At 49.2% G+C, this 11,234-nt stretch overlaps 1 protein-coding gene across 1 annotated transcript in view; it reads right to left on the reverse strand.

Moving 5' to 3' along the window:
• Nucleotides 1–10,598, reverse strand: part of APOB (apolipoprotein B) — a 39,911-nt gene extending 29,313 nt beyond the window's left edge. The window contains 9 exon segments of the mRNA XM_007463760.1: nucleotides 669–888; nucleotides 2,674–2,759; nucleotides 3,746–3,870; nucleotides 4,319–4,474; nucleotides 5,332–5,485; nucleotides 7,760–7,905; nucleotides 9,015–9,130; nucleotides 10,160–10,198; nucleotides 10,520–10,598. Coding sequence (XP_007463822.1) covers nucleotides 669–888; nucleotides 2,674–2,759; nucleotides 3,746–3,870; nucleotides 4,319–4,474; nucleotides 5,332–5,485; nucleotides 7,760–7,905; nucleotides 9,015–9,130; nucleotides 10,160–10,198; nucleotides 10,520–10,598 — 1,121 coding nt within the window.
• Between the last annotated feature and the right edge of the window lie 636 nt (nucleotides 10,599–11,234).

Consider the following 11,234-nt stretch of genomic DNA (forward strand, 5'->3'; position numbering starts at 1 on the left):
GGAATGCCCTTATTCCCCTTATTCGCAATCCAAATCCAGCCATCTTCCAAAATCTAACTCAGATCGCTAGAACCAGAAAGCCTTCCCTATAAGCATTATCCACCGGAGAAGCACCACGGAGCAAAGTCTGAAGAAGGACCCCCTGGACTCAACATCCAGAAAGGTCTGTCATCCTTTGGTCAGAACACAGAACATGCCAGGCAAACACTCATCCAGTCTTCAGTCCGTTCTCTGGTCTTCACAGCACTAACAGTGAGTGCATTGGAGTAAAGACAAGGCACGGTATTATTTTGTTTGCCTGAGTTCTCTCTCCTCCAGCCTATAGGCTTCCAGAGAGCACAGACTTCTTCTTCTCTCAAACACTCCAGGGTACCCATTATAGAACTAGGAATTAGAAGATACACATCAAAACGTGGGAAATATTTCCCTCCTGTCTTAATACACAAATATGTATCTGCTTTGGATGCAATGTGTGTATGTGTGTTTTAACCACGGAACTCTAGACACCTTAGCTGATACGTCTCTATCCAGTAAACGTTAACTGACTAATTGATTACCTGGGTTGAAATTTCAATGGTCCCTGAGATTCTCTGTTTTGCCCAGGTCTCAGCCAGCTACCACAGGTGTATAATCTATGAAAGATTGAGCTGCGACCATTCAAGAAATACCTGGACACCTCGATCAGCTTTGGCAAGAGGGATGTGACTGCCTCGTTGCTGAGGGCTCGCAGCTCAGTCACCAGTTTATGGAAGAGGTTAGCTCTCTGGGCGTTCTGCTCGGAGACATGCAATTTCTGCAGCTCCTGGAGGGTCTTCACGATGGCCTCGGCCTGCTTTGGAGGTGATGTGGACTTGGTGCTCTCAAAGGCAAGACCCACCGCCTCGGCACCTGGAAGGAGGAATGTGTCAGAGGGATTCTGGCTTAACTCTGCTTCTCACCCTCATCTTTCTACTGGAAACTGGAGATCAAGGAGGGGTCAGCAAAGAGGAAAAGAAAAGAAAACTATCCAGTACTGTACTTGATGCCCATTACGTATCTATCTGGCTCTGTGCTAGGGGTCTGACTTCAGTGTTTTCATTGACTCATCACACTCTCCCTGAGGGTAGTATTATTCCTCAATTTAAAGATAAGGGGGGACTTTCCTGGTGGCGCAGTGGTTAGGAATCCACCCGCCAATGCAGGGGACAGGGGGTTGAGCTGGCTTAACTCTGCTTCTCACCCTCATCTTTCTACTGGAAACTGGAGATCAAGGAGGGGTCAGCAAAGAGGAAAAGAAAAGAAAACTATCCAGTACTGTACTTGATGCCCATTACGTATCTATCTGGCTCTGTGCTAGGGGTCTGACTTCAGTGTTTTCATTGACTCATCACACTCTCCCTGAGGGTAGTATTATTCCTCAATTTAAAGATAAGGGGGGACTTTCCTGGTGGCGCAGTGGTTAGGAATCCACCCGCCAATGCAGGGGACAGGGGTTTGAGCCCTGGTCCGGGAAGATCCCACGTGCCGTGGAGCAACTAAGCCCGTGCGCCACAACTACTGAAGCCCGTGCGCCTAGAGCCGGCGAGCCACAACTACTGAGCCCACGTGCTGCAACTACTGAAGCCCATGCGCCTAGAGCCCGAGCTCCACAACAAGAGAAGCAGCCACCTCAATGAGAAGCCCGCGCACTGCAACGAAGACCCAATGCAGCCAAAAATAAATAAATAGAATAAATAAACTTATAAAAAATAAAAAAAATAAAGATAAGGGAACTAAGACCCAGAAGCGAGCCACTCACCTTGCCCAAGACCTTTCTGGGTGTGAGAGGCAGAGCTCGAACTGAATCCAGGCTTTTGTGACTCTGGTATCGGATAACCTTTCTGCCTAAAAGACCTGGTGAGGAGGCGCTGCTGCTGATGTGGCAACAGCTGAAGCTGACTCACTGCTGCTCGCCCACCCTTTCTTCCAGCGGGATCTAATGGCAGTTTGTGGGGGAGGGGAAGACGCTTTTGTGTCCCCTCCATCACCCTGCTCTCACCTGTGCCAGGGAGGCAGGTGAATCAGCACGGAAATATGGTGCAGTGGAAGGAGTCCACTTAGATTCGAGTAGACCTGGAGGCCTATTTTTCACCACCTCTAATAGTCTGTGACTGTGAACACATCACTAAGCCTCTCTCTGGGTCCCTTTCCCCTCTGATGGGTATAAAAGCACACGTTGCTACCACCTGATGTCACAGGCTGCTGAGAACAACGAGGTAAGACATACGACAGCTTCACGTACACGACACATGCAGGGCTGGGGTTGGACTAGAGGTCTCTATAGTTCCTTTCAGCTCTAAAGACTGATCCCTGACCCTGAGGGTCTCTCTCACTTGCCCCACACTGTCTAGGCCCCAGGCCTTATCATGGGGTGTATGAGGTTGTCAGATCTACCAAAGGTTGACTTAGGAGACCAGTTTCCTACTTACAAAAACCCAGGTAGCTCTGGGGAACTCCCTTTCCTTTATCCCATTGCCACCTGACATTCTGAAGTGAATGTGCTTTCTCAGTAGAATGGCCCACAGCCAGAACACTAGAGCCCATGACCTCATCACCAGCAGACATTTCATCGGGCCCAGCAAGGAGCTAAGCCATGGTTGGTACATTGTGGGCAGATTTCCCAGCCCTGGCAACCAGGTGCACATAAAGTCTTACCTTCATCAAAGAAGCGGCTGTTGATCTTAGGTGTGTCTTCAAGTTTCAAAGTCTGTGTAACCTGTGCCATCATCCCATACTTATTCCTGGTAACAAAGGAGGCACATCATGTCATCAGTGGCCAGCTCCCCAGACCATTCTGTTCTTTTCATGTTGAATGTTTCCTCCACCTCTGCTTCTACCCAAATTCTGCTCACCTTTCAACCCATAGTTATAGCCAACTGTCCTTCACAGGTGTAGAGAACAAACAGACAGATACCAAGGGGGGAGGGGGGGTGGGATGAACTGGGGTATTGGGATTGACATATATACACTACTATGTATAAAATAGATAACTAATGAGAACCTGCTGTATAGCACAGGGAACTCTACTCAGTGCCCTGTGGTGACCTAAATGGAAAGGAAATCCAAAAAAGAGGGGATATATGTATATGCATAGCTGATTCACTTTGCTGTACAGCAGAAACTAACACAACATTGTAAAGCAACTATACTCCAATTAAAAAAAAAAGCCAACTGTCCTTGATCCCCCTGGTGAACAGTACCACCTCCTTCTGGTCATGCTGGCTGTCCTTCCACCAGAAGGACCTATGTACCTTACACCCTCCACCATTCCGGAGCGCCCAGAGGGAATGGACTAACGTGCTTTGAAATTCCTTTGCACCTCCCACAGCACAGTGCCAAGACTATTGCAGTTACTCAATATACATTAGTTGACTGATCAGTTTTCAGAATGGATTTGGATACACAAGTCTCTATGCCAATTCCCAAATCTTCTGCAAAGCCTTTATAACCAGGGCAGGCTGTAATGATCCCCAGTTTTTCCTGATCTATAGCCCTTAAAGTCTGGGTCTCAGCTATCTTTTGTTGGTTCCATCTTATTTTGCATGCCTAAGACCTTCCTACCAAATTGCCTGTTAGCTTGAGACAGGAGGACAGGGATGGGCTCTGCTTTGTACCTCTTCACAACGGCCCTCCCAGGCACAGCCTAGCTTGCAAGAGGGCACCTGAGAAGCATTCAGCTCCTACTGGCTCCATAAATAATGAATCAAGGCTGCAGAGGGTGACCTACTTATAGGAGAAAGGCAGGAACAGGTGTTGCTCCTTGCAGATGGCTTCTGACACGTGCTTCCTCTTAGGGTCCAGGGTGTACTGGCAGGACTGGCTGCTGCCAATCAGCGTTGACAAGGGGCGGGCCTGTGAATGAGATCAGGGGAGAAGCATTTTCATCAGTCCCTGGGGCTTGAACCTGAGTCTTCTGCCATAGGTATTTACCTTCAGGGAAGAAGGTGGGGGAATGGGGGTTCTGTACCACTAGATAAATTCAGTTAGAGAAGAGAGCTTGGTACTTGACATTTTGACAAGGGGATGCAACAACTCGGCAGATCCACAGCTGAGTCAAGCTATAGACTCTTCTTATTCTACCCCAGTGGACCTATGATCCTGCACAAAGTATATATAACCTGGTATCCTACACACGCCTGTCCATCCCACCAAACATAAACACTTCACAGTTGCTACTGCTCCTTATGTTTTCTTTGCCTAGAACTTTTTCTCTGAGATCCCTTATAGCTCTAACATTCCATTATTTTAATAATAAAGAGGCTGCTGCCAGTGTGAATAGCAATGCTGATGTGAAACTCACCATGCCTTTGATCAAAGCAAGGGGGCTAACTCCCGTGCTAACCGGCTGGAAGTGATCACAATTCTCCAGGTTTCTTTCAATGGATATTTCTGTTGCCACATTTCCCTTCCTTGTTTTAACAGTAACGTCACTGGAGCAGTTTCCATACACGGTGTCCTATGGGAGCAAAAGATACAATTGGTGTATTCAACACGGGGAAACATCTTTAGGTTCTTGGGTGGGGGGGCGCTGGGAAAGGAGCCAGGGAGAAAAGGCGGATGCAACGTGGCTTTGGGAGAAAGCTTCATCCTCTTTGACAGACCGTGGGCATTGCTGGTTCCAAGGGCGGCCAGAGCTGGAGTGAGAAAACCACTTACAGGTGATCCTGGTTCTGAGGCATACCTGCCTGCCCTCCTAGGACCTAGCCAATGCTGGTTTTATATTCTGTGCTCGCAGAACACTTTCTCTGCTGTTCATTTATGGCTCGTATTCCAATCTGCCTTGTGTTATATGTGTCTTGGTTCTCACCCCAGGTCCTGAGAACTCCCTGAGGAGAGGCCTCTGCAGGATGCAGCAGTGAGTTCTCTGCAAGTAGCGCAGTATGGAACTCAGAACATAGTAAGGGCTCAAAAGTGTTCGTGGGACTGAAGTAAACTGAATTCTCTCTCCGATCAAAACCTGAAATTCTTAAAAGAGGCTGGCAAGTAGATTCAATTATTTTCTGTGTTTAAAACACAGAGAGGCTATACCTTGTGGAAACAGAACAAAATCAAACAAAGGAGTAGGGTGGTTGGGACTCCCCAGAAACTGCTCTAAAGTTAGACCCAACCTGCTCAGGCTGCGTGGGCTGAGCCCTCAGTGAGCCCAGAGGCTGGGGCGAGCCCTGGGCACTGTGCTTCACACCAATATCGGGCCTCCCGTGTAACTAGCCATGCAGCTGACTCAACGATCCACCTGATGTATAAGTGGGACCCGGCTCCAATATGTGAAGATGCATTCAAAAGGCCACTGTTATCAGCTTTCTAAATTCTCACCAGAAATAACGCTTGTTTAGCCTCTTCTGTATCCGGGGGAAGCAGGAGGGCAGAAATGATGCCCCTCTTGATGTTCAGGATGTGTTTAGGCTCTTCTTTCTCTGGGTAAAGTAAAACTTGCTTCCCTTCAGGAACAGCCAGCCTGAGATCGTACCTGTCCCAGAGAGAGTGTGGTCACTCAGTGTCCTTTCTCCACCATGAGCCTGATGGACATAAGCCGGGTGGCTTTGTAGCCTCCTTTTATTTTCTTTTTACATTTTTTCTTCATACATATCAACACATATATATATTTTCAAGAGCACACAAATATGTGTATGCTTTTGGTATTCTTTCATTTCTTTTCCTTTTTTGATTGGCTCACTCATCCTCTCTCTCTTTTCTACCCACATCGGGTATCTGCGGTCACACTCCCCCACAGAACAACCTACTGGGCATCCCCCATTTGTATCTCCACACTCAGACAATCCCGTATAGAAGAGTGGGACTGAAAACACCTGCATAGAAAGAGTTTATCGTTCCTTGTTCTATCCAAATGGGATGGTATTATGCATACTTGTCTTTATCTTGCTTTTCTCATTTAATTATACTCCATGAAAATCCTTCTGAGTCATTTGGTAGTGCTCTAACAGATTCTTTTTCAAAAGTTGTACAACATTCCATTCTACGGTTATATATACTTTATTCATAGTCCCCTGTTTGATGGCATTCACTTTCTCTTCCTAGATTTTTTAGTTTTTTTTTTTTTTTCCCACACGAACAACACTGAAATAAACATTTTTATGCATCTATTGTCACACATTACTACTTTTCTTTTCATGGGCTAGAGTCCCAGCATTTGAAATTGCTGTGTCAAATGCTACAAGTATTTTTAATTATAGTAGATATCCACTAATGGCACTCATTCTCACCAGCAGTGCATGAGGGTACACTTTTCCTCATAGGCTTGTTAGCAACAAGTGCTATAGCTGTTTTCAATTTCTGTAGTCTTATGGGTATAAGGTGATAAATATCTCATTGTTGCATTAATTCCATTTCCTGACCACTGGCGAATTGGAGCTTCTTTCCATACATCTGTTGGACATTCATTCACTCTTTTATATGATCTCAGGCTATGTCTAAAGCCTGGGTCAACTCTGATCTAAGGGACCTTTCTTTGGGGACTTCCTTAGGGGGTTTCACACGGCCTGGCAGCACCTGCTCTAGTTAAGTCAGAGTAAAGAAAAGAAGACCAGGCATGTTTCCCACAGCTGTCCATCCTCTCAGAAAATTCCAGACACTGATGCAGGCTCACAGGAAAGCATTGAGGTGGCCAAAAGCAGGAGTCCTTTTTTGCAGGAGGGTAAGGACCAAAAAGGAACTATGACTCCCTTCTGTCACTGCACCCCACTCCCTCAGATGCATCTAAGTCTTGGATAAAATAAGATGTATTGGTAAGAGACAGAAGCATCAAGGCCTATTCTGGCTTCCGAGTCTAATGTTTAACAAACTGAAAGAAGGGCACGGGGGCGGGCGGGGAGTTTCCGATGTTACCAAATCAACAAATCCATGACTGTCCGTATTTGCACACACTCAGGACACTACAAACTGTGATCTGGAGATGAGGCAGGGATGATCAAAAAAATCTAACAGGGCTTCCCCGGTGGCGCAGTGGTTGAGAGTCCGCCTGCCGATGCAGGGGACACGGGTTCGTGCCCCGGTCTGGGAAGATCCCACATGCCGCGGAGCGGCTGGCCCCGTGAGCCATGGCCGCTGGGACTGCGCGTCTGGAGCCTGTGCTCCGCAATGGGAGAGGCCACAACAGTGAGAAGCCCGTGTACCGCCAAAAGAAAAAAGAAAAAAAATCTAACAACCAGTACAACGTGAACACCGATCAGTCAGAAGTGATGCCAGTCATAAACAACAGGAATGGCCTGGTCAGTGTGCACTGGCAAAATGCCAGCCCTGGAGGGCGATCAGCTCAGGCCTCAGCTCTCCCTGGACCCCCTGAAGCTGGTGTCCTCTGCTGAGCAGGCCCTGCACTGCCATGTTTGGCCACAGCAAGTCCTGCCGGGACCCTGTCTGAAGACTACGAGGCGTAGTCTTGTTTCATTCTTTAATCGTGAGTTCACTTGTTTAAACAAACCATCTCAGCTTTACTGTCTCAAGGAGTTTTAAAACGTGAGATCTCTTAGAACCACATTTAAATGATAATTAGGGGAACTTCAGTAGGGGAGGGTAAATACTGCTTCCCTCTTTTGAATTGTTGTGAAAACTCAGCAATTCCCTGATCCATGGTGAATAGAGAATACCAATACTTACGCTCACATACGTGCCCGACATAAACACACACATTCATGCCTCAGTGGACACACACACACACCCGCTCGTGCACAACACGTGCAGCGGTACTCAGAGCTCGGAAATGTGAAGGCACAGGCCCACGTCTTACTTGGACATGGCGGCAGCAAACTCCTCAGAGTTCTTGGCCTTCCTCAGCAAGGCCTTGCCCACAGGGTTGAAGCCATACGCCTCTTTCAGGGTGCAGTGGCTCGCCTTCAGGATGAAGTTGCAGAGTTGGGGGACGTCCAGCTCAACCTGACAACAGAGGGTAACAGCACATTAAGACTCTCCATCAAGAACACCAGATCCCCGCTCAGCCCAGGGCTTTCTGGCCTTCTCCATGTCCTAGGGTACCAAGCTTCTGAAGTTTTCCCTATGCATGCAAAGGATGAGATCTTTTTACTGGTTCTAAATGTACTCCCTTTAAAGACGTACAACTGGCTAGAAGAAAGGCAGCCTAGGAGTGAGGGTCTGGAAGAAGACCAGGAGGCAGGAGGAGGGCTATCATTGCTTTCAACAGCGAACGTTTCCTTAATGTAAATAGAAAAACCAAAAAGCTAAGACCACTATACCTATCAGGGCCTATTCAGAGCTTTGCATGCAGCTGTAGTTTAAACAGATCCCTAGTTGATATCCAGCACTGTTTAAAGAAGTTTCTGCAGTGCTGGAAATGTTCTATATTCTCACTATCCAATATGGGGGCTGCTAGGTATAGGTGCCTATTGGGCATGTGAAATGTGGCTAGTGTGACTAAGAATCTGAATTTTTACTTTCATTCAATTTAAATAGCCACACGTGGCTAATGGCTACCTTATCTGACAGCACAGACGCTGGGACCCTAGAAAGAAGAGGGTGGCCCAGCCTGACTTCTCTTTCCCACACGAACCCCAATAGTGGCCCTCAGGTCTGTTCCACAGGAACATGGATAGGAGTACAGTCAGTCTCAACAATAGGTAAAGTTTTATTTGAGAACAAATTGCACTTAAAATTTTTTCTTTTTTCCGTTTTGTCTTTAGTAGCAGATACTATTTGACTTAGATGATAAAAACCGCACTCCAGAATGCTTTCCTGGGATGCTCACCTCCCTTGGCTCACCCGCTGGACATCTCTCAACATATTAAATCTTCTGGTCTGCAATCCTGATATTCTAGATCACATATTCTAATTACATCTTGGAAGCTAATGGGAAAATAAACCTGGTGGGTAAAATTTTTTTCCTGTGGCAGACAACTTCTCAGCAAAGTGGCTGACTTTCAAACTGAGGGCCAGTCCAGCACTTGGAGATTACGACAGTCCTGGCACAAGCTGGTTTGCTCAGCCCCGGGCTCCAGGGTCCTCCAGTGGCCCTCCATCTCCCCTCATACCCTGCAGTTGATCTTGGTGGAACTTCTTGAATCAGCAGTCCCGGGGACTCCACTGGAACTCTCAGCCTCATAGTTGTATACATATTTCCTGAGGTGCTTGAATCGTGTTGCATCTTCTGCAATGAGGAGAAGTCAGTCAGCTACATAGCAGAAATAACTCGCCCGAGGACAGTCAATCCTGGGCTGAGAGGGATAGTGGCAAAGATAATTAAAAATGGTAATTAAACGCAAATTATTTTTAATTGATTTTGGCTTATACTTAATTTTCCTTTATAGATTTAGCTTCTGCATTATGATTTTGCTGAGGCTAATATTTAAATTAGCTGGTAATCCTTGAATATATAATCTGAGACACAAGGCAGGGAGTGTCAAGTAATGAGGCTCAGAAAGTATAGGAAAGACTCCCTGGAAAATCAAGAGTTGATAGCATATAAAAGCAAATATCTCTCATTGCCTTTTCAGCTTGAAAATACCATAATTCTGTGGCTTTTTGATTATACCAAACATCTGAGGCTAAGTTCACTAAGCGTTAAGGGTATCCGGCTGATTTAAGAAACCCCCAAGAAGGAATTTCCGGAGGTTTCCACAGGGCGTGAGAGGCATTTTCTGAACAATTTGAGAAAAAGAACATTTGGGTCCTGAGCCCAGATGCAGTGATGCCAGATGCCCACGAGATGGCAGTGCTGCTCCACCAGAGGGCAGCCTCCAGCTCTTGCGAGAACACAGGGTACCACTGCAAGGCCAGCTCCTTTGACCCCTAGGGGTCAGGTAAATACAAAGGGGTGGGCATCTGGATTTCTGCACAAAGGTTAAAGTCAGCATTTCCTCACCTTCCTGCGCTTCAAATTAATGATTAGCCCCTGACAAACAGGACAGATGTCTCTTTAAAGTGTCTATGGACCAACAGTTGACGGTCCCTTCCCCACCCTACTCCCAGGCTGAACTTTTAGGACAGACGGGAAGGGTGGATAGAAGAGAGCGGAGACCCCTTGGAGGGGGTCAGAGGCTCAAGGAACTGGCTTCCTGGGCTCAGAGCAGGGTACGCCAATCACAGCATCACAGCACTTAAGTGGCCTGAGGTGCAGGGGGAGGGGTGGGGGAGGGGGGGGGTGGGCCCTTCCTTGCCCCAGCGAGAAATGCCTTACTTGGACAGCTCGGGCTGACATTTTCCAGCACGGTGTCTCCTGTAAGAAAGGGAGAACGACAACTGTGGGTTTTCCCGTCCTTCCAGATGGGTCCTAGCGTCTGACGGAGACGACAACTGCAGAGGACTTTCAGTGTCTTGGAGGGAAACAGGTTTTGAAGAACCCAATCCCCAGCCCCTCCCATTACCTGAGTCTGGAGGAGCCACCCAGCTGGTCCTGTGCCCCTGTCCCCCGACCCTGTGGCCGTCCTCCCTCTGACCCAGGCCCAAGCTGCCCCAGCCCCCGCCCGGGCCCTGGCTTCCGCCCCCCACCCCTGGCCTGGCGCCCCAGCGGCCGGGGGCGGGGGGGCGGCTCACTCACTGGCCCGGGCGCTGGCGGCAAGCAGCAGCAGCAGCAGCAGCAGCAGCAGCGGCAGCAGCGCAGGCCTCGGGGGGCCCATGGCCGACCTGAGCGGCGGCTCCCTCCCGTCCGCTGGCTGGGGGGTGGGGGAGGGGTGGGGTGGGCCCTTCCTTGCCCCAGCGAGAAATGCCTTACTTGGACAGCTCGGGCTGACATTTTCCAGCACGGTGTCTCCTGTAAGAAAGGGAGAACGACAACTGTGGGTTTTCCCGTCCTTCCAGATGGGTCCTAGCGTCTGACGGAGACGACAACTGCAGAGGACTTTCAGTGTCTTGGAGGGAAACAGGTTTTGAAGAACCCAATCCCCAGCCCCTCCCATTACCTGAGTCTGGAGGAGCCACCCAGCTGGTCCTGTGCCCCTGTCCCCCGACCCTGTGGCCGTCCTCCCTCTGACCCAGGCCCAAGCTGCCCCAGCCCCCGCCCGGGCCCTGGCTTCCGCCCCCCACCCCTGGCCTGGCGCCCCAGCGGCCGGGGGCGGGGGGGCGGCTCACTCACTGGCCCGGGCGCTGGCGGCAAGCAGCAGCAGCAGCAGCAGCAGCAGCAGCGGCAGCAGCGCAGGCCTCGGGGGGCCCATGGCCGACCTGAGCGGCGGCTCCCTCCCGTCCGCTGGCTGGGCCTGGCCTCCGCGCTGCTCGCTAGCTTCTTAGGGACCGGCGCCCACAGGCAGCAGCTCCGC

This window comes from Lipotes vexillifer, unplaced genomic scaffold (genome assembly GCF_000442215.2).
Source record: "Lipotes vexillifer unplaced genomic scaffold, Lipotes_vexillifer_v1.1 scaffold571, whole genome shotgun sequence".
Classification (NCBI taxonomy): Eukaryota; Metazoa; Chordata; class Mammalia; order Artiodactyla; family Lipotidae; genus Lipotes; species Lipotes vexillifer.